Source organism: Equus przewalskii, chromosome 10 (assembly GCF_037783145.1).
Source record: "Equus przewalskii isolate Varuska chromosome 10, EquPr2, whole genome shotgun sequence".
In the NCBI taxonomy this organism is placed as follows: Eukaryota; Metazoa; Chordata; class Mammalia; order Perissodactyla; family Equidae; genus Equus; species Equus przewalskii.
Window position 1 is genome coordinate 2,599,647 of NC_091840.1, and position 26,586 is coordinate 2,626,232.

General features: G+C 56.3%; 1 protein-coding gene and 1 long non-coding RNA gene across 22 annotated transcripts in view; one reads left to right on the plus strand and one right to left on the minus strand.

The window, feature by feature from the left end:
• Positions 1–997: 997 nt before the first annotated feature.
• Positions 998–25,616, minus strand: ENDOV (endonuclease V). 21 transcript variants are annotated; one of them, XM_070559738.1, is made up of 10 exons: positions 23,282–25,616; positions 22,743–22,914; positions 16,941–17,075; positions 16,675–16,714; positions 15,507–15,619; positions 14,268–14,336; positions 13,800–13,928; positions 11,301–11,374; positions 10,384–10,442; positions 998–1,795 (listed from the first exon to the last, which is right to left on the minus strand). In XM_070559738.1, exons 1-10 carry the CDS (start codon positions 23,509–23,511, stop codon positions 1,776–1,778), a joined length of 1,041 nt encoding a protein of 346 aa, XP_070415839.1. In that variant the 5' UTR covers positions 23,512–25,616; the 3' UTR covers positions 998–1,775. The 21 variants fall into 21 exon arrangements, 15 of the variants coding, with proteins under 15 accessions (XP_070415839.1, XP_070415848.1, XP_070415841.1 ...); XR_011522819.1 differs by having other exon boundaries at positions 1,535–1,795; positions 10,037–10,442; positions 13,809–13,928; XR_011522818.1 differs by having other exon boundaries at positions 1,535–1,795; positions 10,037–10,442.
• LOC139073802 (uncharacterized) overlaps positions 23,473–26,586 on the plus strand; it is a 42,440-nt gene continuing 39,326 nt past the window's right edge. The window contains exon 1 of the long non-coding RNA XR_011522824.1: positions 23,473–24,828. This is a non-coding gene — a long non-coding RNA (uncharacterized lncRNA). The remainder of the gene's footprint in view (positions 24,829–26,586) is intronic.

Here is a 26,586-nt window from a genome sequence, read left to right on the forward strand (position 1 = left end):
CCAAGGCAGGAAGATAGCTTGGTGCAGAAAGGCGAGGACTGGACAGAGGGCCAGGGCCAGGACTGGAGGAGAGGTGATGCGGAGGATCTTGGGGGGAGGGAGCAAGGTGGAAGAGGAGTAAGCTAGAACCCCGGCTCCTCCAGCATCTCGCTGGCAGCCCAGGCAGCCATCGGGCATCGGCTTCAGCACCATGGACAGTGCTGGCCTCGCCGGTGGAACACCAGAGGCTCAGAAGAGGGAACAGCGGATCTCCCACCACACCTGGGATTCACACATCATGAATGTGACAATGAAGTTCGTTTTGAGGCTGTTGACAGACACCTGAAAGACATCATGGTGTTCTTGTGCCTGAGAAAGAAGAATTCTTTCCGGTAGTTAAAAAAAGCCACTTTCCCAAGTCTCCCTGCTGGAGGACCAATAGGAGCAGTGGTTTCTGGGACTGGTGAAAGTGTGGGGTTGTGGCTCTCACACACTTGTTCTCAAGAAGCCACTAGATGGTGCATACCATTAAAACAAGGCAGCAGCTCCAAACAGAGGACTGCACGGGACCTATGAAGGTGGGGGCTCAGCACAGGAACGAGGGGAGGGTGGGGAGAGGTCCTCGGTGATGGATGTGTGGCAGGCTTAGGAGGCAACTGAGACAGGTGGCTAGAGGAGGAATGGCTCTGTATTAGTTATCTTTTGCTGCGTAACAAATTATCTCAGAACAAAGATCTATTACCTCACAGTTTCTGAGGGGCAGGAAGCTGGGAGCAGACAGGCTAGCTGGTTCTGGCTCAGGGTCTCTCACGAAGTTGGACTCAAGATGACGGCCAGGGCTGTGGGCATCTGAAGGCTGGACCATGGCTGGAGGGTGCACTTGCAAGATGGCTCCCTCACATGGTGAATTCCAGGTGGGCTCAGTTCCCTGCCATGTGGACTTCACAGAGCACCTTATGACATGGCAGCTGACTCCCCTCAAAGTGAACGACGCGAGAGAAGGAGAAAGAGGACATCATCAAGACAAAAGTCCCAATGTGTTTTATGGTCTAGTATCAGAAGTGACACACCCTCACTCCTGCATCTCCACTGGTCACACAGACCGATCTGATTCGATCTGGCCAGAGGACTTCACAAATCCCAGGAGGCATGGATCACTGGGGGCCATCTTTGAGGCTGGCTATCAAAGGCTCCAAGAAAAAATAAATTCATAAATGGCCTAATTGTTTTTCCCCCTGAAGAAGATTAGCCCTGAGCTAACACCTGCCACCAATCCTCCTCATTTTGCTGAGGAAGACTGGCCCTGAGCTAAGATCCGTGTCCATCTTCCTCTACTTTATATGTGGGATGGCTGCCACAGCATGGCTTGCCAAGCGGTGCCATGTCCACACCCGGGATCCGAACCGGTGAACCCCGGGCCGCCGAAGCGGAACGCTCGCACTTAACCACTGCGCCACGGGGCCAGCCCCTTGCCTAATGTTTTTAACGCACCAAAAAGAGATTTATCTTTTCATCGCAGAGTTTGGGGATAAATAAGTAATGGGTACAAAGAAAATAAATCAAACCCAAAACATGAGGCAATTATTAAGTCCAGGAAAAACAGGAGGCTGTACAAGAAAGGAGATGTAATTACCATGTGTTACTCAGCTGTGAATAGTATGTGTAAAGAAATAATGCATACATGGAATTCTGATTCAACCAAAATGAGAAGATGAGTAGAAGGAAAGAGTGTGTGTGTGTGTGTGTGTGTGAGGGGCTATGTGTGAAGGAACAAACTCAATCCCCACAGCAGGAAGTCAGTGGATAATTTCTAAACCTGGAAAAAAAAAAAAAAAGCAACATTAGCATGTTATGTAGAATACCAAAAAAAAAAAAAACCCAAAAAACAAAACCCCACCAAATTAAAATAACACAATTTTGCCTCTGAGAAGGGGAAATCAGGAAAGGAGGGGGTGGGTGGGTAAGGAGCTGCTGGTTTCTCATTACAAGTCTTACAGAATTATTTGATTATTTAAACCAGGTACCTTTATGACTTTGATAAAAAACACAAGTGAAATTTAATTAACTAAAAATCAAAAACTCCCTGCTTGCTCCCCACTTGCAGCTCTCCATCAGGCCCTGCAAGCCAGGGGCAGGCCTAGGGAACTGTCTCCTCCTCCAGGGCAGGACCCTCTGCGTCCTGGAGTCCAGGTCTTCCTCCCCTGCCCCACCGTGGCCCGTCTGTCTCGGCTGCCTCCCTCCCCCACTGGCCGCCTCCCACCTTTCTTCTCCCCATCTGGTGGGGAGGAACCAGGCAGGGGGGACCAGCCCTGCCCACAAGCAACAGCCGTGCCCTGGCCCTTCTGGTCTGTACTCCCTGCCCTGCCCCCAGTACTGCCCGTGGTGGTAGGAAACTTCAAGAAGTTGCTCCTGCTTCCCGGGAGGTGAACTGGGGACAGCGGGCCATGCTCCATCACTTCCAAGACATCTCGCCTAATTACCCAGCGTGCTATTCATTTGGACGTCAGCGCTGCCGCATGCCTGTGCCTTTAATTAATAATTTGGTAAAACTCCATGCAGAGCCTGGCCCGGGCAGTGCAGCAGGGACTGCTGGGCTGGGCCAAATCTGGGTGGGTGAGGCTGGTGAGGACCCCCTGCCCCGCTGCCAGCAAGCACAGAGGCCTTGGGCTGGAACCCAGGGCCCTGGGTTCTTGTCCCCAACTGTTCCCATCAGGCCACGGAGCCCGAGGTGAAGCCCCTTCAGGGACCCTTCCAGGAGAGGGCAGGAAAACAGACCCAGAGGGGTGCACATGCACCAGTGACAGGGGCCTGAGTCGGGGAGCTGTCTCCCCTAAAGCCTGGGCTGGCCTTCAGGTCCTGGAGGGTTGGGAGCCCAGGAGCCTAGGGGGAGGGGGGAGGTGTGGTTGAAAGGGCAGAGGAGCTGGGCTCAGACCCAGGCTCAAACAGGCCAATGCCTGTGGCCAGAGAGTGGGCGGCAGGGGAGGGGTCCTTGGGACAACTAGGACCATGCTGGGCATCCTCCCTGGACCTGATCATAAAGAGCCACATCCAGCCCTGCATATCTCCAGTCCTGGTGGCCCCAAGAGAGGGGAGGGTGGGCAGGCTGGGGTCTCTGAGGCCTGGAATCCTGACGTGCCTGGTGTGACCTGCAATGGCCAGGCCAACCACCTTGTGGGAGCCTCTCTCACTCCCAGTCCCTGGGCAGGGTGGGGACCTGAGGAATGGGCGCAGAGGCTGCTGGGTTAACAGGAAAATCTATTTGGATCTGACTTGAGTGATGGAGTGGTTCAAGACTTATTCTTGGCTCTGGGGCGGGCTGTGGTCTGCAGAGATGGATATCATCGTGGCCCTATTTTCAAGGTTCTGCAGGAGGGAGCCAAGACACCACGGCACTTAGGGCCCCCACATGCCCTTCTGTGCTGGGGTGAGGGAGCAGAGCAGAGCCCCTGGGGGTGAGGGATGGAGGTCAGCAGGACGTACGTACCACCTCGAAGTCCCCTCTCCACTCCTCACATCCTCTGCTTTCCAGGTCTCTCTTGAATGACCCTGCCCAGCAGGTTTCCAGGCCTGACCTCGGCCCCCTCCAGCTGCTTCTGCACCCTCCCACCACCCTGCCACGTCCCCTCTACAGGAACCCCTAGGCTGGCCCACTCCCAGACCCTGACTCTTGCAGCACACTCCCCAAAGCCTGGCCTCCATGGAGAAGCTCTGGGCTGTATCCATGCCCAGTACCCTGGGGTGGGCCAGGGCTCTCAGCAAGCTGCTGAAATGCTCTCTCTCCATCTCATCTCTGATATGGCCTTGGTGTGGCCATTAGACAGGCCGAGGGGCCCATGGCACTCCACGCTGCTGTGGGTTCTCTTCCTTGAGGCTGCAGCTGAAACTCCAGTTCCTTTAAAGCTCAGACCCTCTCCCCCCAGCCCTCCCTGCCAGGCTTAACCCCCTGCTCAGCCGGCCCAGGGCTATACTCTGCCTCTGATGTCCTCCAACTGGTTCCTGGAACCCCGCTCCCCTGAGGTCAGACCCTCAGCTGAGGATCTAGGGGGGCCACAATTAGTTTCTGATGGCGTGGGCTTTGCACCTTTGGGGGCCTGTCTGCTTGAGGAGAGCCAGAAGCACTTGAAGGCAGATGTGGATTGAGCCCCATCCCTCTGTGACTCCCGCAGGGGACTCTGCCCTCCCCCTCTACCAAGGCTGAGCTAAGGTCACTGCTGGGGCATCTTGGGGGCGGGGAGAGGGCTCCTTAGAAACCACTCACAACAGACTGACCCAAAAAAGAAGATTCAAATTACTAAAGTCAGGAGTGAAGGTGGAGATGCTACCACCAACTTTGCAGAAATGGAAAGAAAACGTCATGAACAACTGTATGCCAACACTTTAGATACTGTGGGTGAAATGGACAAACTCCTAGAAACACACAAACTACCAACTGTTTCAAGAATAAATAGAAAATCTTCATAAACTACAAAGAAAGAGACTGAATCAGTAACCAAAACCCGCTCAACAAAGAAAAGTGCAGGCCCGGACAGCTCCCCTGGTGAATGCTACCTCAGGTTTACACAAGGATCAACACCAATCCTGCTCAAAGTCTTCCGAAAAAAAGAAGAGGAGGGAACACTTCCTCACTATTCTGTGAGGCCAATATTACCCTGATATCAAAGCCAGACAAAGACATCACAAGAAAAAAAAGACTACAGACCAATATCCCTTATGAATATACACGTAAGAAACCTCAACAAAATATGAGCAAATTGAATTCATCAGCATAGTAAAAGGATTATACACCATAACCAAGTGGGATTTATTCCAGAAATGCAAGAGTGGCTCACCATATGAAAACCAATGTAATACACCACACTAACAGAGTGAAGGAAAACGATCATTTCAATAGGTACAGAAAAAGCATTTGACAAATCCAACACCCTTTCATGATAAAACAGAGAGAAACTAGGAATAGAAGGGAACTCCTTCAACCTGTCAAAGGGCGTCTATAGAACCCCACACTCATATCATACTCATCACGAGAGACTGAGAGCTCCCCCGAAGATCAGGGACAAGACAAGGATGTCCGCTCCTCCCACTTCTACCTGACATAGTACTGGAGGTTCCAGCCAGTGAAATCAGGCAAAGAAAAGAAAGAAAAGGCATCCAGATTGGAAAGGAAGAAGTTAAACTATCTCTGTTTGATATGACATGATCTTGCATAGAGAAAGCCCTAAAGTAAACACCCATACATACCCACACACACAATTAGAACTAATAAACGAGTACAGCAAAGTTGCAGGACACAAGATACAAAAATCAATTGTATTTCTGTACACTAGCAACAAAAACGAAATTAATGAAACAATCCCATTTATAAAAGCATCAAAAAAGAATAAAACACTTAGGAATAAATTTAGCCGAAAGAAGTATAAGGCTTGTACGTTGAAAACTACAACAGCTTGTTGAAAGAAATGAAAGATCTAAATAAATGAAAAGACACTCCATGTTCAGTGACTGGAAGACCTTATGTTACGATAGCGATGCTCCCCAAATTGATCAGTGCAACTCCTATCAAAACTCCAACTGCTTTTTTTGCAGAAATGGACAAGCTGGTTCTAAAGTTCACATGGAATTGCAAGGGACCCCAAACAGCCATATACAAAAACTAAGTCAAAATGGGTCAAAGATCTAAATGTAAGAGCTGAAACTATAAAACTTTTAGAAGGAAACATAGGAGGAAATCTTTATGACCTTGGATTAGGCAATGGTTTCCTAAGTATGACACCAAAAGCATAGCAACAAACGAAAAATTGGCAAATTGGACTGCATCAAATTTAAAAACTTTCCTGCATCAAAGGATGCTATCAAGAAAATGAAAAGACAACCCACGGAGTGGGAGAACATATCTGAAAAGTGTATCACTGAAAAGGGTCTGGTATCTAGAACACAGAACTGTTACAGCTCAAAAACCAAAAGACAAACCACCCAACTTGCAAAAGGGCAAAGGACTTGAGCAGACGCTTCTCACAAGACGATGGACAAATGGCCAAGAGGCGCATGAAAAGGTGCTCGGCATCATTAGTTACTAAGGAAATGCAAATCAAAACCACAAAAAGATACCATGTCACACCTACTAGGATGGCCAGAATCAAAGAGACGGACAATACAAGTGTTGGTGAGGATGTGAAGAAATTAGAACCCTGTGTGTGGCTGGTGGGGTTCTGTGAAAAGTAGAGCCACTGAGGAAAACAGTATGGCTATTGCTCAAAAAGTTAAACAGAGCTACCATATGAGCCAGCACTTCCACACCTGGGTACAGACCCAAGAGAACTGAAAACCTAAGTTCATACAGAAATTTGCACATCAAAGTTCACAGCAGCACTACTCCTAATAGCCCCAAACAGAACCACCCCAATCCACCAATAGATGATGGATAACAAAGTACGCCTCTCCACACCACGGAATATTATGTGGCCGTAAAAAGAAGTGAAGTACTGACACAGGCTACCACACGGCTGAACCTTGCAAACCCCGCGCTAAGGAGAGAAGCCAACACGAAGGCCACACACCGTGCGGCTCCGTTCGTATGAGGTCCCCAGAATCAGCAAGTCCAAAGAGACAGAAAGCCAGTGAGTGGTTTCGAGGAGCTGGTGGGAGGGGGGAAGGGAGAGTGACCACTAACGGGGACGGGGTTTCCCTGTGGGGTGATGAAAGAGTTCTGGAACTACATAGTAGTGACAGTTGCACAAGATTCTCAATATACTAAAAACCTATTAATTGTACACTTAAACTACTCAGGTAAGTTGTCTGCGTCCAGGCTCTAGCCTGCTCCTCACTGAGGGGGAGGGGACAAGAGGGATGGGGGAGCCCCTGCAGCAGGTCATGCCCTCAGTCTGGAAGGTCCATCTGACCCTCTGTCACTGAGGAGCTGCTGTCTCTAGGCAGAGCCCCACTCCCACCACAGTATGAGACCATGGCCATTTCTGTGCATCCCTTAGAGAGAAGTGGGTCCCCGCGAGCTGGTGCTGCGGACGTTACCCAGAGCCTCCCAGCACTCCTGGGAAGTTTTCCTGTAGCCTGGGCGTGGGGCGGGTGGGCAGCAGGGTCCTGCCTGTGCAGCCCTCACAGGACCTGTGTCCTGGAGCTTGGGGTGGCGTGAGGAGCCTGGGGGAAGACAAAGACTCCTTTACCTTCCTGCTTCTTCTTGTCACCAGTTAGCATGGCCTGGCAAACTTACAGCCATGAACTCTGGCCTCTGTGGCCCCACTCCTCTAAACGTGTCACTTCCCTTGTCAAGGACTGACTGTGTCAGGCTCCAGGCCACATCCATTCGACACAGGGTGCAGCTGTCTGGTGAGGCAGGATGGGCATCATCCCCATGGTAGGCTCCCAGCTTTGCCCAGAGCCAGTCAGTACAGGGCAGCCTGGCCCACCCAGCTCTGCCTGCCTTCCATCCTGTGCTCCCAATTCCCCCACCCCCTGGTCCTGATGAGCTCTGGGCAGGGAAAGAGCTGGAAGAAGTTAGGAGGGCAGTGGCTGTGGAACACCAGGCAGGGAGGGCCAAGAGCTTTGTTGGGGATGCTGGCAGGACCTGCACAGGCAGCAGGCTGGGGCTGAGTCTCCTGAGGGCCCTTGGCCTGGCCACCCTGGGCACAGCAACCTGGGCCCCAGGCTTGGGGCACACCTGGGGTGGCTCGGTGCCCTTGGGCTCAGGAGGTGAGTAGGAAGAGGCAGCTGCTGCCTGCAGCCCCAGCCAAGTGTCACTGCTTCCCCTGCCCATGGGCACTTTGGGGATGGGCTGAAATCTGGGCACTGCTGGAGCCACATGGAGCCAGCACCTCCCCTGCTCAGAGCCCCACACCCTGCTCCGGGCAAGGCCAGCCCATCCCGTCCTCCCCGTCCTGCTTTGGCCCTTTCCTCCCAGGGCCACACACCTGCCTCACCCGCACCTCACTGGGTCTGGGGACGAGTACGGGGGGTGCCTAAGCCCCGGCTCCAGGGTGAGAATGGTGCAGCACTACTAGCTCTTGCCCCCTCCCTTGTGGCCCCCAGGCCATGGCTGCACTTAGTCGACATGTGACCCGCTGGAGGAGCCCCGCCCAGGCCTGCTTGTGCCCGGTGACCATCAGGGGTTTTAGGAAGATGGCCCTGCGCTCCCTCACAACTCAGACAGGGCTCCACAGGACAGACGCTGGGTGGCCAGGCTGTCCCTCCCCCGACCACTGTCTCATTCTGGGGCCCAGCTTGCTGCTGGACTCCAACCCTTCCTTCGCTTACTGGGAACTGTGTGTCCACTGCCAGGAAAGCCACTTTCTGCATATTCTCACACTTAATCCCACCCAAAGCTGACGAAGCAGGTGTTTACACCCCTGGGAGAAAACAGGTTCTGACCAGGAGGACCTGCTCTCAGAGCTCCATCGGATGCTGCGTTCCCCCTTCTCTCCCAAGAGCCAGACGTGTGTGTCTCGGTCCTGGGGCACCACAGCACCACACGTGCACAGAGGTGAGCCGAAAACCACAGGGGCTGCGGTGCAGGGTCTAAAGCCACAGGCACAGCATCTGGGAGCCGGGGTGGGCTGGCAGACGGCCCAGGGCCAGCTGAGGAGGAGGGGGAGCCGAGGCCCCCGCTGCAGCCCCGGCTGTGATGAACAGGGGCTTTCTCAGTCCCAGGACTGGGAGGAGAGTGTAAACTGAGGTGAGACAGGAGCAGAGGTGCCAGGGCGGACCTCTGGGGAGGCGGCATGAGCAGGACTGGAGGTCAGAACCTGGGTCAGCCCTTCCCACCTACAGGAGTTCCCTCAAAGGCACCTATGGAACATGCTGGAACCTGCTCACCCCGGTGGGCCATCGAGTGGAGCCCAGAGCCACCTGGGTGGCTCCGCTTCCTACTGAAATGTCCTAAATAGGGGCCACTGCCATCAAGTGGGCCAGGCCCCCCAGGCTCAGCCTCCCCACAGCCCCCACTTGCGGCCCCGCCTCACAAGGGGGCTTCAGGAGGAGGGAAAGGGGACAGAACCCTGCCGGCCCAAACGACAGACTACCTGGCTCACCTGTCCCCTTTGCCTCTCCGAGGGGTCCGGGCCCCAGAGGAGAGCTCACTTCTCATCATGAACAAAAGGAGAGATACCAGAGGGGGCATGGAGAGCACGCTGAGACCGTGGCCTCCCTCCACCCCAAGCTGTCAAACCATGATGACCAGCTCCTTCTTGAGAGGCACAATGAAAGGCAAGAGCGGTCTCCACAGGTTTCTTCATGCCTCTCAGCAGATTCCAGAGTCCTCAGGGAGACTGCGGGTGTGGGGCGAGCTGGTAGGTGGAAGGCTGGGGGTGCTGGGGGTGCCCCGGGCCTGTGGGCCATGCTCCTCACCCTCGGCCTCTCAGCTGCGCCTTCCAGCCCACACTGAGAGGGAAGTGGTGGCCAGAGGCCGGAGTTGGGGTGCGGCAGAGCTGCTGTGCCGCAGCGGAGACTTCTGAGGCTGGGCCTCTTGGGCAGGAAGCTGGCAGGGGAGGGCGCTGTGCTCACAGGATCTGGGGAGAGCTCTGAGTACTCGAACCCACTGGGGACACGGTCTCCACCAGCTTCCCAGATGGGGCTGCCCACCCTCAGGGCCCCTGGCCAGGGCTGCAGGGCCTGACACCCAGCCCCTCAGTCTGGCACCACACTGCCCGCGTGTACTCCCCACTCTTGGGCCTCTCCAGGCTGAGGTGATGCTCTTCTCCTCTTCCTCCCAGCCCTGGTGTGTGCCAGCAGCAGGCAGGTGGAAGGTGGGCAGGGCAGCCAGGGGCTGAGCGCGACACCGGCCACCTCAGCTTGGATCCCTCCCAGGTCAGGCAGAGGTGGTTCAGTGTGGCGGGGGGCGGGGGGGGGGTGGCGGTTTACAAAAGAACAAAAGCAAAAGCAGAAAAAGCCACGGCGCGTGTACTGGAAGGAGAAATGGCCCAGGAGGAGCTGTAGACGGACCTGCAGTTGGCATTCGCAAGCCCACCTGGTACTTTCAGGACAAAACAAAAACACCCAAAAGAAACCCATGAACCCTCAATCCCCTTCCCATGCTCCCAGGAAATCATCTCACACGCTCGCCAGGTCTGCCGCTCTGCTCTGTGAGCAACGCTTTCCGCTGAGCTCTCTCGGGGCTGGCCCAGCCCTCGTGACCAACGGTGCAGCGGGAGGGGCAGCCACTCCAGTGGGCTGCGTGCCATGTGCTCAGGGCCTGGCACCCCATCTGCTGCTGTGGGGGCGATTCCCCCAGGGCCAGTTACTGCTCCAAAGCTGGAGGGGGCGGCAGGCAGCCTGAGAGTTTTCATGGTGTCGTCCAGCTCCGTCCCCAGCCCACACCCTACTGTTCCTGGGCGACTGGGTCTGGGGCTTTCTGGTGCGTTCTGGGGCCTGCGCTGTGGGCCTCAGGGGGCCTGCCCTCACCTGCAGGCTCTTCTGAGCCCTCCTTGCGGCATGCCTTTGGCCTCTGTGCCTTCTGGTTCCTGGTAATGACATCGAGAAGGGGCAGCATCAAATGCCAGAACCAGCCCGGAGCCCCCCTCGCTCCCCGGATGGTGCCCAGAAGCTGCTGCTGATCTGGATCCTCAGGCCCCACGTGCACTCAAGCTGGCCAGCCCCACCCCAGGGAGAGCTCAGGGGTCCCAGTGCACCTTCCCCCAGTTCTCAAAGCAGCTTAGCCAGGCCGAGACTAGCCTGAGACTCAGAGGGAAGAGAAGCAGAAAGGAAGTGCCCACAGTGACTCCTGGTGGAGACGGCAGGCCCATTCCCAGCCTGGGGGTTGGAGGCCAGGCTTGGAACCCAAACTGCCAACTGAAACCTCTCTGCCACTCATCTGTGCTCTGTGCCTCAGTTTCCTCATCTGTGAAGTGGATTACAGCACCTGTCTTATGGAAAGGTGGTGTCAGCAGTAAATAACCAGGCACTCCTGGAGGCGACTCTCCGAGCTAGGTTCTCTCACGAGAATCGGGAGACAGGACTTACTGCGTCTGCCACGCAGACAAGGAAAGTGAGGCTGAGCGTGGAGGTGACACAGCTGGTCGTGCAGAGCCAGGAACAAACATGGTCCGTCTGCCTCCCATGCCCTTTGGAGCCCACACCTCCATAGCTTACAGGTAAGTGGGCCAAGGCAGGTGGGGGACAGCCCTAGTGGGTTTCTGGTTTCCACCGGACATGGAGTCCACACAGGCCATTCAACTCTCCTGTCCTTTCAGCGACTCTGTGCCCCCTGCCTGGCCTGAGTGCAGTGCTGCAGAAGCGAGAGGCTCAGCCACCAGAAGTGGCCCATGTGGGCACCTCTGAGCTGACCCCTAACCAATGACCCAGCCTCCCCCAGCGCTCACCTCTCTCGCCCTGGGGCGGGGGGCCCAGGGACTCCCAGGGTCCTGCGGATGTAGTCTCGGGAGCGGATATCAGCCTGAGGAGAGGGAGGGCTCAAGTAAGAGGTGGTGGCTGGGGTCCCGAGTTGGCCTCTGGACAAGCCGCCCTGACAGCCTGCTGGACAGCTCTAGCTCCCTCCTGAGAAAGCCCACGGAGGCAATGTCAGGCTGTCGCAGGCCCAGCCTTCAGGACAACGGCAGCAGCCCCAGAAGTGTGGAGGAAGCAGGATGCCTGGCCCTCTGGCCAAAGTCCTGTGACAGCAGGTCCCCAAAGGGCCTGAACGAACAGGGTGAGGTGGGAGTCCTGGTTCCCCTCCATGTTTCAACTGGAGCCACATGGTTTTCGTCAGGTTTACAGCTTGTGCTTCCTGTAGGTTTTGCCTGAGCCAAAGGATTCTCTGCTAAGACCCTCCTCCGCGAGGGCTCTCCGCAGCCCAGCTCGTCTGACCTCACTATTGGCTCATCTGTCTCCCTGACTAGCATCAGCTGCAACCCCTGCCCCCAGGGAAGTGTCTATGGAAACTTCTCCAAAGTCACTGGAAGGAAAGGGGGCTTGTAGGCCAGAGGGATCAGGGCAGACCCGCGGGGAGAGGCTCAGGCCCGAGCAGGAACCCCCTCCAGGGGCCTGGCTCAGGAAGGCCCCTGATCCCAGCTCAAATGGGCTTAGCCCGACGGCAGGTCGGACACACAGGACGTAACGGCTGAGCCCCCAGATGGCTGCTGCTTCAGCGTGAGCAGGCCAGTGTGCAGGGTGGGCGGTGGTACATTCCGATGGGAGGCACCCCATGAGGTGAAGCACAGCGCCTCCCGCCTGCCCCTGCAGCTGACACCAGGGGTGTAGTAGGCCTGTGGCCAAGGGCCCCCTCATGGCCAGGGAGGGGGACCCACCGACGCCATGGAGAGAGGGAGCAAGCACTAACCCCCTTTCTCATCCTCTCCTAGGAGCTTCCAGGTGGAGTCAGGACGGCGAAGTGTTGACAGGCGAGCAGGCCAAGAAGAAGATGGGCCGAGACACAGCCGGTGCTGCTGGACAGGGGCCTCGCCCCACCCCTGGAAGTGCCGGGGACTGTGGGCCCCTGGCTTTCCTCCCCTAGGCGTGCAGGCCCAGGAAGGCAGCAGCCTCTTCTCTGAGGCTGGATACATAGCCCCCGCCTGCCTTTGAGGTGCTCAAGGAGCTTCAGAGGCTACACCCTCACCTGCAAGGATGGGGCCAGTGCCCACTCTGGGGCAAAGTGAGGCGTGGAGGGGACAACAGGGACCTGCCCCACTGTACCAGCACAACAGAGTCCCTGATTCTGAGGGCTTGGGGAGAGTTCTTGGGTTTTCTCCTCGAGGCTGCACAGGTGGGTGGGAATGGAGGAGGAAAGGCCGCCTGGGGGCCAGGACACACGTCACAGGCTTGAGAACACACACACTCATGAACCCAGCAGAGCCCTGGATGGGGAGAGAGGGAGGCTGAGGCTGGCGGCTGCTGAGCGAGTCCACTCTGAGAAGCCACCGGAGAGGTCTCGGCCCTTCACCGCCCTGAGGACAGCTGGCATCAGGGGCTGAGAGGCAGCCACGGGCAGCCTGCTGCTGCCATCTGGAGGCCGCCCTGCACACCAGCAGCCGGGGAAGGCCCCAGGCCCAGAGGAGGTGCCAGCATGGGCAGCATGGCAGTGGGGCTCCCCGGGGTGGGAGAAGCAGAGCCAGGGCCCTTGAGTTTTCCACTGGTGTCACCAGCTGGTGCTGAGCTGGGCAGAGTGGTTCTCGGGAGAGTCTGGCCTGTGGCCCCTCTGCTGGGTCACCTTGAACTGATGTAGCACAGGCGGGAGACGGGGAGCCCAAGGCACCAGGGAGGTCTCTAGGCACTTTGCCCTCTTATCCCACAGCAGACCAGCACTTAGCCAGCAGCCCCGGCTCCAATGCTGGGCTGCAGAAAGCAGCGCCCCCGGTCCAGGTTGGCTCCCTGGCTCCTCCGAGCTGCACACAGGGCCTTTGCTTGTGAAGCCAAATCTGACAGGGCCCTGATTTAGGTGCTGGGTGCCTGGTGTGGCCACACCCTGAAGTCTCCCGATTGATGTCCCTGGTGCTGACACAAGCCTTCCTCAGGGCTGCCCAGCGGCCCTACAGGGCCCTCCCCAGCCCAGGATGGCCACTCCCTTCCAGGACAGCTGGGCAGTCAGGCCCTGAGGGGCTGGCTGGGGGCTGGCAGGATACTTTGCCATCTCCGCTGATGTCACCTGAGTCTCCTGGTGACCCTGGTACTCAATACAGGAGACTGAGAGGCTGGGCGCAGGAGCACAGTGAACCCCAGGGCCCAGGCAGGGCAGAGCCCAGGATGAGCTCCTGGGATCTCTGCATCCTCTGGTCTCTCTCTACCCCTCAGGGCCCAGCATGACCCAAGCAGGCTCTCCCATGAGTGCTGGTGCAAGGGAAGACTGGGTGGTGTGCTCCAATCCACCCACCCGGTGGCCCACCCACCTGGCGCACCGGCTCTGGGATCCGGAACCTGCAGCAGCCAAGGGTCAGGCGCATGGCCGCCTCCAGGCTCATCTTGTGACCCACAGAGACATAGAGGGGCTTGGTGCTGTGGTCGTGGCTCTTCAGGGCCTGGAACAAGGAAGGCGAGGTCAGGGTGCCGGGGGGACAAGCCCTGAGGGCTAGAGGACAGAGATGTCCTGGTGGCAGGAGGGGGCTGAGGGGTACCTGCAGCCTCCTCGGGGCACCTTCCTGTTGCTCATCCTGGGTGCAGGGAGGGGAAGATGCAGCCCAGAGGCCCCCTCAGCACAGCTAGGGGTGCGGGGCACACTCTGGGTCAGCCAGACGGGGAGAGGTGGATGGGGTCCGGGGCGTGTGCAAGGGCAAGTGTACATGGGTGCTGACTCAGGGCACTCCTGACTCTTGGCTGAAGGGCCTGCCATGGTGGGGCACAGGCCCCTGGCCACTCACCATGCCCAGGATGGTCCCAGAGCCTCCCATCAGAGGAAATGAGTCTCCTCTGGCCTGCAGAAGTTGTATCTGGAAAATGGGACAAAAGACTTGGAATATATCTTTTCTTGGTGAAGGGCTGAAGGCAGGGCTGTTCATTGATAAAATTCGAGCAGCCAAGGGGCAAGGAGAGGGAGGGGCGACCCTGCATGTGGCCACAGCCCAGACAAAGCCAACCAGCCTGAAGGCCGTGCTCACAACCCACCCCATCCCATCCCAGCCCATCCCGAGTGGACCCGTGACCTGGGCACTGCCCGCTCTGACAAGGGCTCGGAGCTCGGCTCTCTCCTCCCTGTTCCACAGCGGAGAAAGCGGGTGCCTGCAGAAGAGGCAGCAGCCTGGCTAGCCACAGTGCTGGTGGGTAGAGGTGCCAGGCTGGGGGACATACAGGTGCCGCTCTCAGGCCAATGGGCCAGAACCCATGCCAAGGCCACTTACTTCCTGCCACTTTCTCTCCTGCTAAGAATTTGGGCACATTTGATTCAACTCAAGAAACTTCTTTGGGGGGAGTGGGGATTAGCCCACTGAGTGGGTGCAGGGTCACCTGAGTTGGGTCTCAGGTCCCTGTCAACTAATAAACAATTGCTCCATGCAGACACCCGACTGCCCAGAGGAATGAGACAGATGTGATCTCTGTCCAGAGTCTGCTGTCCAGTGGGAAAGCCGGGCGTGTCACAGGCCCTCTCAAGTGGGGTATCTCATCCCCAGTGCCAGCTGCAGGGGCCCAGAGGTGGGACATGCGGGATAAGGTGGGGCTGGGAAGCTCCCAGGTGGGCCGGGTGGCCCCTTGAGCAGGGCCTGGAGGCTGGGGGTAGGGAAGTACGGAGCATGGCACAGGCTCCTAACTGTCCTGTCCCCAGTAACCACTGGCCACGCCCCTAAGTGGGGCGTCCAGAGGCACAGAGGCCGGAGGGCCGGGAGAGTGAGCACACTCAGGAGGCCGGAGGGCACTCAGAAGGTGCTCCAGGAGGCTCCTGAGCCTCCCTCTGAGCCCCACCACCCACGGGGAACATACAGGGTGTGCCAGAGAAAAGTGGGTCTTCCTCATGCCAGGTCAGGGATCCCAAACCCCAGGACGGGGAGGAGTGTCAGCAGGCAAAGGCCGGCCCAGAGCAGGGCAGTCTCCGGTGTCCTCCATCCCTGGGGCTGTCCCAGGTGCTTGCGCCTGAGCCTGCATGCCCCCCCAGGCCCAGCCCTCACCTTCTCCTTGTGCTGGGCATTGTTCTCCAGCCCATCCACCTGCAGGAGTTTCTTGGCTACCCCAACGCACGGCAGGTCTGTGAGGACGCCGAGGTGACAGGCCACCCCGAAGCCTGCAAGGGCAGAGGAGGATGAGGCTGGGGCGGAGGGGCAGTGAGCCCAGCAGCCTAGAGAGGGCATGGCCACTGGGGGCAAACCAAGACCTCGCCGGGTTCCCCAAGTGAACAGAGGCCTGTCGGCTGGCCGAGGCCGGGGGAGACAGTACCGAGCCCCAGCCTGACCTCTGCCCTGACTTCATGGGGGTCAGGCCGGGGTGGAGGACACCTCCTCCCCTCAGACAATATAGAGGCCTAACTAGTGTGTTCATGACACATCACCCCGTTTCTCCTTTCATTTTCTGGCACCTTCCATCCTCTTCTCTTTGTGGCCGCCGTCAGGCCTCTGTGTCTCTGTCCCCTACTCCCCCAACATACATACTCTGGGGCTCCTGCCAGGTGGCCCACATTGCAGTGACTGGGGGCCTAGCGCAGGACTGGCTTGCTGGCCTTGCATGAGAATCCAGGGTGGAACATGTCCACCCTCTGCCTCTGGATCCACAGGCTTCCAGGGTAGCAGACGAAAGGCCCAAAGCCACCCCTTCTTGGCTCCCTCTGCTCCCCTCCCTCCGGTTTGTATGTGAGGGTAGAACAGCTCCTCTCTCCCCCTCCGTGTGGCCCAGGCCAAAGTTCTCGTGCCCAGGAGGGAACAGGCTTCCAGGCATCACTGGGGAATGGGCACTCCTGTCTGTGCCTGTCTAGTTTCAGGTAAGGGTATGTCAGGGCGCAAGCCAGGGCGCTGGTGGGACAGGTCAGCTGAGCTCGAGGTCCTGTGACTTTTGGTGGCAGGTTCAAACTGGGTGGTGGCACCTGAGTTGGGCCAGTGCAGCGTGCTGGGAAAGGCCTAGGGGGCAGGCAGGAAAGAGGCAGGGGTGAAGAGAAGCAGGGGTTCTTTATTGGTGAGGTCCTTATAAGGAAATTGAGGCCAGAAAGGAGCTGTCAGAGCCAGGCTGGCAGCAGAGGGCCTGGGGTAGGGGCACAGCGTTCTGTGAGGGGCCCGGGTCAGAACCACCCCCACCTTTGGTCTCTTTCCCATAGCCCTCCCGGGCCCTGTCTCTTGGGAGCAGGAATACCTCGGTGGTGGAGCACCCCATTTCCATCCACGAGAAGCACCTGGAAGAGCCAAAAGACAAAGTCACAGTCAGCTGAACTGCCCCTCACCCAACAGGCCGGAGTGTCCAGGAGCAGGAGGAGGGGTGGGACCACCACTTCCAGGTTCCAGCTTTTTGGAAAGCCTATCCCTCTCCTCAAGGCAAAAGGACATCTTCTCCAGGAAGTTCACGAGGCTTGGGTGGCGGTGGCCTGCAGAGGCCTTCCCTCCCCGAGTAGGGGTACCTGCCTGGGGCATGAGGCACGGCTCCTTCTCCCGCAGTCGCCGCACCGCGTCCACCAGGAAGGGTACCTCTCGGAAGGCCAGGAAGCCCGACACGTAGGGGGCCGTCAGGCTCACCATGCGGCAGTCCTCATACACCACCTGCCACCAGGCACCCAGGTCATGGCAGGGCCACCTGCCTCCCCTGCCACCTGCCTTTGTGCACCCCCTCAGCCCTTCACCCTTCAATCCTTTCCAACGCTAACTCCCTCTCCATCTCCCAGGCCCACCCCTCATCCTACTTCCTGCCTCACCTACCTGGGAGGCAAAAGGACAAGGTGACCCGCCCTGCAAATCGGCAGCAGGGTTCAACCTGCTGACATGTAAAGGTGCTGGCCACCCTCGTCTGTCCCAGGCTGCCTCCTTTGTAAATTAGAGCTGAAGCCCGCCACCCCCCGCCCCCCGTGCCCCGGCTCTGGGCTGTTCAGAGGCTCAAAAAAGACAAAGCGCAAGAAGCACTTGAGCGGAGTGTGATGGGAAACGACACCAGGATGCCGTGGTTTTACATTAGAAGGGGCCTCCAGGAAGAAAAGGCCAGGTCTTCATAGAGGTTACATAGCAAGAAAGGCAGCCCCAGGCTTACAAAAAGAGATTTCGAATAATGCAGAAAGGGACAGGCATGATCTCAGAGCTAGACAGCCTGAAAGAGAACAGGGCTCCCATGGACGGGAGAGTCTAAAAAGAAAAGTGCTGCGGCTGCGACTGTGAATAATCCCAGAGAGAAGGGGAGATGCCACGGTGTGCCGGAGCCCCCGGGACATCGGTGAGGCACTAGAGGGCCTTGTGCAAACTGGGAGGAGAGGAGGACAAGGGCCTGAGGGACGAAGTCTGCAGGCAGGGGTCTGGATGGGCTGGGCTGCCTGGAACCGCCGGGGACCCGGAGAGCTTTTACACCTGCCTCCCTTTCTCTGGGCTTCTCTGGCAGAGACTGGTCTTCAAACTGAAAAGTCCCTAACACCGCAGGGAAGAGGGTGGCCCTGCCTGCACTTGATTAGAACGGTAAGGGACCGGCTCAGAGCACAGTGACGGCAGCCTGGGGTCCCTCAGAGTCAGACCGGCCTGAGATGGAGACGTGTTTCCCGCTAGGCACACATTCCCCAGAACCCTCAGACATCCTGGATTGCTACTGAACACCCCCAAACGCTTACTGATAGCTTTCAAAATCACAGCTTCCACCCTCCCCTTGAAGCTGGGTCAAAACCACACGTCCCTAGGAGAAAGGATTACTCTCTATTAGCATGGGGGCTTGTCCCGTCAACATTTTCATCAATGACTCAAAGGAAACTTATCAAACTGCCAATTACCCTAAGTGGGCAGGGTCCACTCAGATGACAGACCAGAGAACTGGATTCACAGTGAACCCAGCAGGGGGAGTGCCAAACCCCATAGACAGGATTTTTACAGGAACACACGTGAAGCTCAAATGTGCCCTGAGTTTTCACAGGATGACAGTGGCTGCTTACATCTGAAGCTCTCTGCACAAGCTCCAGAAACCAGAGATCCACAAGGAGATACCTCCCCCACACTCCATGCCCACGGCATAACCAGGAGACGAGCCCACTACAAACATCAGTGTGCACCTACGTGGGGAGATCAACAGCCCAGCCAGCAGAGCCAGCTCCAGGCACCGCACTGGGCAAAGGCCGGGACGGGGTGAGGGGGGGTGTGGCAGGTCCTAATGGTGGGGAAGCTGAGGGAATGAGACCCCGTGGGCAACCCTGGCCAGCAGGGACCGGAAGGAAAAGGCCTGGAAGTACATGGGGCCAATGGCAGCCTCCCTGGGAAGACGCTGCTTCTGGGGAGAAGCAGGTGAGCCGTGGGGGCTAGTGGTGCAGAGAGTGAGGCCAGAAGTGTAAGGTCCTTCGGAAACAAGAGTATCAAGGAATCGGAAGACACACTGTCTGTCTTCGCCTCAGAAGAGGGCACCATTTATTGCAGCGACTACACTTCACTGTCCCTCATGATCTAAAAAATCCAATAAGCCATCCAAAGCCCTAGCCCTCCAATTATGTTTGAATACCGTTTAAAATGAACAGTGAACGACTGCACAAAGCTCCTACAGGAATTCAGACGGCAATAATCAGAAGTCGTCAGCTGATGAAATGCTGCCCCCAACCAGTCGTGCAGGAGAGGAAAGTTAACTATTGCTAAACTGACAGTAGACAGAGAAGAACACCCCAAGGCAGAAATTCAAAACTCAGGACAGAAGTGGGCAAAAAAACTGCAAAGACAGAAAACCCAGCAAACATATGACTGAAGAAGAGAAACAAACTATGGAGCTGATCTAATAAACAGAACTAATACTTAAAACCACAATCCAAGAAGCTTTCCAAAAATAAAAGGAGCTCTGACCGCACGTATTCAAAGAGCCAACTGTGAACTCGGGCACACTGACCTGGACAGTCGATGCAAGATGTATCTCAATGAAAAAAAGAGTCAAGAAAACAGGCAGCAAACTGGACAAACCAGACCCCACAGTAAACAAGGCCCAATGGCAGCAGCGACTGTGACACAGAATCTCTGTGGGACCCTACCGGTCACAACACCAAACCAAAGCAGCCTTCAGAGACAGACGTGGGCCACTGGGGACATGCAGTGTGGAATGGGATTCAGGTGACTTTATGTGATTATGGTGATTTCTCTCAGGTGTGACAATGACACCACCCTTGTGTAGGAGAATGTCGCGCTCAGGACAGGCCTGTTGATGTACTCAGGGGTGAGCTGTCACCACCTCTGGGAGGCACTCTCAAACCATTCAGTACACAAATGCAGAAAAAATACAACAAAACCAGCAAGAGTGGAATCTAAGCAGAGGGTACACAGGGGTTCTATGTATTAGTCTCGCAATTTTTCAGTAGGGTTACATATTTTCAAATAAAAAATCTGGGAAAAGAAAAAATCAATTGTGTATTTAGTGCGTGGGCATGAGGTGGACAGTCACGAATCTCTGTGAGGATTTGCAAATTTCCACCTAAGTCGACGACGCAGCGCCCCTAACAACTGATGCGTTTTAGGCGGCGTTCATGGAAACAATGTGTTAGGCCCACCAAACTCGGGCTGAACTACACTTGAGTAGTTCAATTCCGCGCGACAGATTAAAGACGGACCCTAGCAACTGCGGGCACACCAGAGGGGCAGCAGCAAGTGAAGGAGCTGGAGGCCAGGTCACTGAGACTCAGGAAGGGGCAGACAAGACAGGAGAGCACACAGCTGTCTTCAGACAGCGGAAGCGATGACGCAGCAGGCGAGACAGTCTGTTCTGTGCTCTGCTGCCTGAAGGCAGAATCGATATCACAAACAAGTAAATTTCAGCTGTGTGTGGAAAAGAACATTCCAACCAGGTGTCCAACTGTGGAATGGGCTCCGCTGTGAGGCCATCACTTGTCAGGGATGCTGAGGAAAAGACTCCTGCTGCGTGAAAGGTGGACCAGTGATTCCCAGCCTGGCTTTGCTTCAGAGTCACAGGGAGGCTTGTTTAAAAAGGCAGATTTCCAGGCCACATACACCGGGAGATTTTTTTCTGTAAATAGGATGGGGCTCTGCAAGCTATATTTTTTTAAAACAACTCCATTGAGAGACAATTTACTACCATAAAGTTCACTTGTTTGACGTGTATTAATTCAACGTTTTTCATATTTACAGAGTTGTACAACCATCACCATAATCTAACTTTAGAATATTTTCATCATCCTCCAAATAAACCTTGTACCCATTGGCAGTCACTCCCCATCCACCCCACTCCCCAGCCCTCGCCAACCACGAATCTACTTTTTGCCTCTATGGATTTTCCCAGGGAATCTGCATTTCTAAATATACTCCTGCGCGACTCTAATGGTGCAGACCCATCGCAGGGCATTTAGGAGCCACTGGGCCAGACTCCTCCAAGATCCTTTCCTAGTCTAAGCTTCCATGGCACAGGACGACAAATGCTGACTACATCCAAAGAGCAGACACTTTGCTTGGTGCCGGGGTTACAAAACAAATACATCACCCCGCCTCCAGAACCTACAGTCAGTGGGAAAGACAACGTAAACTGGTAACTTTAATCCGACATGAGAAGTGCTGTAATAGCACATGAATAAGATAGAGGCCTAGGACAGAGATGAGGGGGTGGTTAATTCTGCAGCTGGGGAAGGTACAGTGCGATAGGAATATGCGAACTGGGTCTTGAAATGTGCCAAGTCGTCCTAGGAATTAATAGTGGCTAACGTTTATCTATTGAGGGCTTACCATGTGCTTGTTATGCTTATTGCTTTCCATGCAGGATCTCATTTACTCCTCATCACAACTCTGAGTTGGTATCAATACTGTCGTCACCATCCCCATTACAAAAGAGGAAATGGGGGCCCAGAGAGGTTAAGTGGGGGTGGAAGAGCCCTGGTAGGAACCCCAGCAGTCTGGCTCCTGAGTCTGTGCCCCACCCTCAACGCCACTCTACAAATGGACCAGGGGCCCTCTGAGGGCAGGGGCTCTGATTCCTTCACCACCCTATATCCAGTTCTTAGCACACAGTAGGCACTCAGCACATGTTTACAGAATTTGACTAAAGAGGCCTTCCAAGCAAAGCACAAAGACATTGAAGCAGGAAGAGGCCGTCTTTGTGAGCAGGCAGAGGAGCAGGGGGGGCAAACGCTGCAGTGCAAAGGTTTCCTTGTCAAGCTCTTCTTTAGCCAATGCTTCCTGAGCTGTTGACTCCAAATGGATCGTGGGCATACTGTTCATTCACTGGCGCATCTATTCGAGTGTCTTCTATATGCCAGGCACTGAGCTAGGGCCAAGGCTACAATCAGTGGGCAAGACAACATGGTTCCTACCATCGTAGAGTTTACATTCTGGTAGGGGAGACAGACAGGCCAATTCCATTCCAGCATGATAAAGACGAAAGAAGGGCGCTGAGAGCAACTCCTGGTCTTGCAGGATGAGGAAGCCCTTACTGGAGGACCTGAGACAAGTGAGAGCTAGCCAGATGAAGAATATTCCAAGAGAGGCAACATCACCCCAAGGTCAGGCAGACAGAGACAGCTTGGTGCGTGTGAAGAGCCCAAAGTCCTCGGGAGCGGGAGTGGGGAGTGGGTGAGGAATGTGAGAGCTGGGCCTACAGCATTGCATTAAGCAGGGATCAGATCATGAAGGGCCTCTATGCCTCGTCAGTGAGTGTGACCTTTACCATGAGGTCACGGGATGGGCACTGAAGAGTCTTAAAAGTGGTCTAGGCGGTGATGTGGTCACATCTGCTTTTTAGGAAAATTGTTCTGCTGGTAGCATCGAGAAGGGACCATGAGGACAATCCTGGAGGGAGGGAGCCCAGTGAAGCTTCTGCTCGGCATCTACAGGAGAGGTGATGGTGCCACAGCCAGGGAAGGGGCAGCGGGGGTGCAGATAAGGAGACAGATTCCAGCAATATTTAGGAGGCAGGAAAAATGGAGCTAGTGTGTGACTGGAGGTGAGGTGCCCAGAAAGACAAAGACTCCAGCTTGGGCCACTTCAGAGTGCGCTGCTGCGGGTCACTGAGATGGGACCCCAAGATGACAATTGGCTTGAGGTAAAGATCATGAATTAATTCAAACTTAAGTCACAGAGTCTCCTTTAGTTTTTGCCCTTTCTCCTTTTTTCTTCAAAGGCTTCCCAATTTATTAACGAAATCTTACAAAAGGAGAAGCGAGGTTCTACCTTCGCAGTGTTTCCTGTCTCGGAGCCCCGCATCTCTCACCAATGCACCCCGAGCCCGAGCGGGGCGCTCCTGGCCAGCGTCCCCCGAGGGTTAGTTACCTCGAGCTCAGGGTAGCTGAGCACCACCAAGGAGGCGCAGGCGCTGACACTGTCGCCCTTCACAAAGGAGACATCCACGCCCCCGACCCTCTGCAGGCCCGAGAAGGCGGGGTCCCGCTGCCACGCCTCCGTGTCCCGGTCCACCACGCGGGCCTTCAGCCGGGCTTGCTCCCTGAGGGCAGACACACGTCCAGCCGGCCGCTCCGCCCAGCTCCCCCACCCCGCGGACCCGCTGCGGCCCCCTACGCGGAGACCCAGGCCCAGGGGTGGGCACTCTTCTCGGGACCCCTCCCGGTCTCACCTCCTCCGACCCCGGGGCCCTTCCCGGTCTCACCCGCCTCCCCGGGAACCCCAGACCCGGCGCCGGAAGCGGGGCGCTGCTGACCCCGCGGACTACAACTCCCGAAGGCCCTTCCGCCCGCGCGCCGGAAGCAGCCCCGGGTCCCCGCGGCCTCAAAGCCAGGGTCAGGAGGTCGGAGGTTCACGGGGAGCCGCGTCGCTCCTGTCCCGGGGTCTTGCGTGTTCTCCGACCCCATTACCGTTTCCAGAGCGAGAAAGTTTCCTCCGCCGGCCGCCCTACCGCCTCCCGGGCCATGGCGCAGTCGCGTGCATCCCTTCCGGTGTTGTCACTTCCGGATGCGCCGCGCGCAGGTGCCGTACGACCTTCGTTGCCATGACGACGCTCGGTGGGGCCGGTCGGGCCTGCCCGTCGGGCTTCGCAGACGCTGCCGCCTGGTGGCCGGAGGCCCCGCAGGGCACCCGCGCGCATCCAGCCGCGCCTCCTACGCCGCCCTCGGGAGGACTAGCAGCGCAGGGGAGCCGGGCCGCCGCCGTCCGCCGAGGGGCCGCAGCCGCCAGCCGCTCCGCGCCCGATGGACCGGCTGACCGAACCTGCCGGCCGCCGCCCCGGCCCCGTCCCGGCAGGCAGAGCCGGCCTTTCCCCGACCGCGCCAGGGGGGCCTGCGTGGAGGGAGGAAAGTTGTCCCCTCCTGCGGTCCTCGCGGGTCTGGAAATTCAGCTGACACAGATGGACGGGAGAGAAGCATGCACGTTTGCTGAACTTTTCCCTAGACGCGGAGGCTTCACCGGAGAATGAAGACCCGAAGACCGGAGCGGGAAGCTCTATACCTTTTAGAAAAAGAAACAATGAATTTGTGGAGAATTGGCAAGACGGAGGGGTCGTGAGCGGTGAAGGCCCGGCAGGGTTTGCTCATACGCCTCCCCGCCCTGCATTCCCCGACACTGGCCATATGGACGTCTCCCTTCCTCTTGGTACCGGGAGCGGACCTTCCACCTGGCGGATTCAGAGGGAGAGGCGGGCGAGCAGGTGACCTTCCTGCCTCCGCCGTGCTCTCAGACTCCTTCCGCTGACGATGTTCAGTGTGCCAAGGTGCCAGCCACATTTTGGGGCAGCGTGTCCCTAAGGCCGTCCCGGAGCATCTGCCGTTTACACGGCACCTTGGCTCCGGTTTCAGTGGCCGTCTGAAGTGTTTGAGGGCAGGACACAGCCCTTAGCCCGGCAGACGCACAAATTCCGCCGGGTGGCTCTTGGGCAGAAAGCCTTACCCACCAGACCAAACACGGACTGGCTCTGGAACATTGGCTCTTCTTGGAGCTCCTCGATTTCGTGAATATTTGTCTCTTCGTTCTGGGCGTTGTGCTGGATGCTGGGATTACAGCTGGCTCAGGGTGTGACTGCACTTGTGCTAAGCGCTCCGGAGAAAATAATACTGGAGCCTACTTTAAACTGTAGGTGGGAAAGTCCTCTCTGAGGGGTGGTATTTAAGAGGTGACCTGAAGGGCGAGGAAGACAGAGCATTTCAGGTAAAGGGCACAGCATGTGTAAAGGTCCTGAGGTAGGAAGAGGTTGGTGCCTCTGCGGTGCTGAAGAGCAGCCAGCCAGGCCCACGTGCAGCAGTTTCATCCGTGGTTTATATTCTCCCAGGGGAACTCAGAGAAGTATATGGATAAGTGATGTAGTCTGAATATAGATCTCAAGAGGAAAATATGGAAGACGAGGATTAGAGTTTGCGATTCAGGAAAGGCTTCTTACGGCATTTGACCACTGGGGGAGCCTTGAGAGATGGTGAGTTTTCAGCTGGGAGAGGGAATGGGGACCATTTCTTGAGCAGCCGTTGCACAGCAGGCACCACGCTCACATTTTTACCTGCACTGTGTGAAGGCAAGGAGGGCAGGTTGTTTTAGGATCTGTAAGTCCTGGGCCCTGTGCAGGTGTTCTGGCCAGGACCCTTGCCCTCTGGTCTCTCTGCTCCTGCCCTGGGTGGCTTCCCGAGATACTCCCACCTCCTCAGGAGGCAGGGTCCTGCTGTCCCCAGAATGCGCTTCAGAGTCTGATGAGGCGTGAATTCTGCCAGCATTTTCTTTGTGGGGGAAAGCACTTTCCTGGTGTTTGTTTTTCCAGTTGGAAGCGGGATTCATAATGCTCGAGCATAAGCTTCATTAGTGACCAGAAGGGATTAGAAAATGCAGAAAGCAATATAAATGCGAATCGTGGCTTAGAGGGATTGTTATTCAGCTCCAGGCCTCAGGTTTCCTCCTTCCGCCTCCCATCTAGCCTCTCTCCAGGCCCAAGTGACAGAGCAACCGTACACTTAGCACCTATCCTATTAGGGCAGAGATGTGGTAGTGCACTGTCCACGTGGCTGGAGGTGGGTGGCTTTACCCACCACACAGGGCCCTTTGACCTGATGTTCTCTCTTTTTTGGTGAGGAAGATTAGCCCTGAGCTAACATTTATTGCCAATCCTCCTCTTTTTGCTTGAGGAAGAGTGTCCCTGAGATAACATCTGTGCCAGTCTTCCTCTACTTTATATGTAGGACGCCACCCAACATGGCTTGATGAGTGGTGCATAGGTCCGGGCCCGGGGTCCAAACCTGTGAACCCTGGGCCGCCGAACAGAGTGTGTGAACTTAACCGCTGCACCACCAGGCCGGCCCCGGACCTGATGTTTTCTTCACAATGATTGTTTACCACTGCACGTTTGTTTCTAGGTTGGAACTGCCTGTAGGAATAATAGAAATAGCTCATGACTGTCTCAGTTAACAAACCCTATAGCCATTAACGAAGGTAAATAAGTTACACACTCAGTAAGGTCTTAAAGAGGAGATGGTGCTCAGTTGTGAACATTTTCCGGTAAGTCACCACCAACATAGTGACTGTTTCTGCCTGGGCTGAAAGCAGGAAGACCTGTGCAATGGGGAATGTCTAGACGAATGACTGAATGGAACCGAGACTGAGGAGGAGGACGTGGGGAGGGGAAGGTTAGGATTGGTGATGAGATACTGACGAAATGGGATTGGTGCTTGAAAGAGAAACTGAGGCGGAAGGAGAGTCTGGCTGCGGAGTGCAGGTCCCCCTTCGTAAGCCAGTACCTCTCTTCCAGCTGCAGTTCCGCACTGCAGCTTCTCTCCCGCAGGAGCCTTTCTTTTTGGAAAGGAAAACGCAATTTTCCCCAAAAGTGGTATTTTGCCACTTGAACGTAAGTGGGCTGCTGGAAGCATATTATTTCTCGCCCATGTCTTTGCTTCCTTTTACCGAGGAGCCGTTTCCCCACCCACTGACAGAGGGTTGCTCCTGCTCATTGCTGTCTGGGCCCTGCTGTCTTCCAGGGAGGCCACTTCAGGCAGGAAGGGTGGACGCCCCTCTGAGCCCTCCAGGACTGGCGACTGGGGAGTGGTGGGGGACTCCCCATGTATCTCAGTCTTCTGCCATTTCATCCAGAAGTTTGCCCTCACGTTCGAAACCTGAGTGTATGTTTTCTCTCTGGTACCTTCTACTTTATGGTTCTACAGAACATTTCCACAAACAAACAAAACCAGTCTCA

Excerpts from the sequence above, each read along its gene's own strand:
- ENDOV (XM_070559736.1), bottom strand. The coding sequence starts at position 23,511 with ATGCGCGCGGGTGCCCTGCGGGGCCTCCGGCCACCAGGCGGCAGCGTC. Across the intron at positions 17,076-22,742 it reads TCAGCTACCCTGAGCTCGAG|GTGGTGTATGAGGACTGCCG; the intron begins GTAACTAACCCT and ends GCCTGGTGGCAG. Across the intron at positions 15,620-16,674 it reads TGGGGTGCTCCACCACCGAG|GCTTCGGGGTGGCCTGTCAC; the intron begins GTATTCCTGCTC and ends CTGCCCTTGCAG.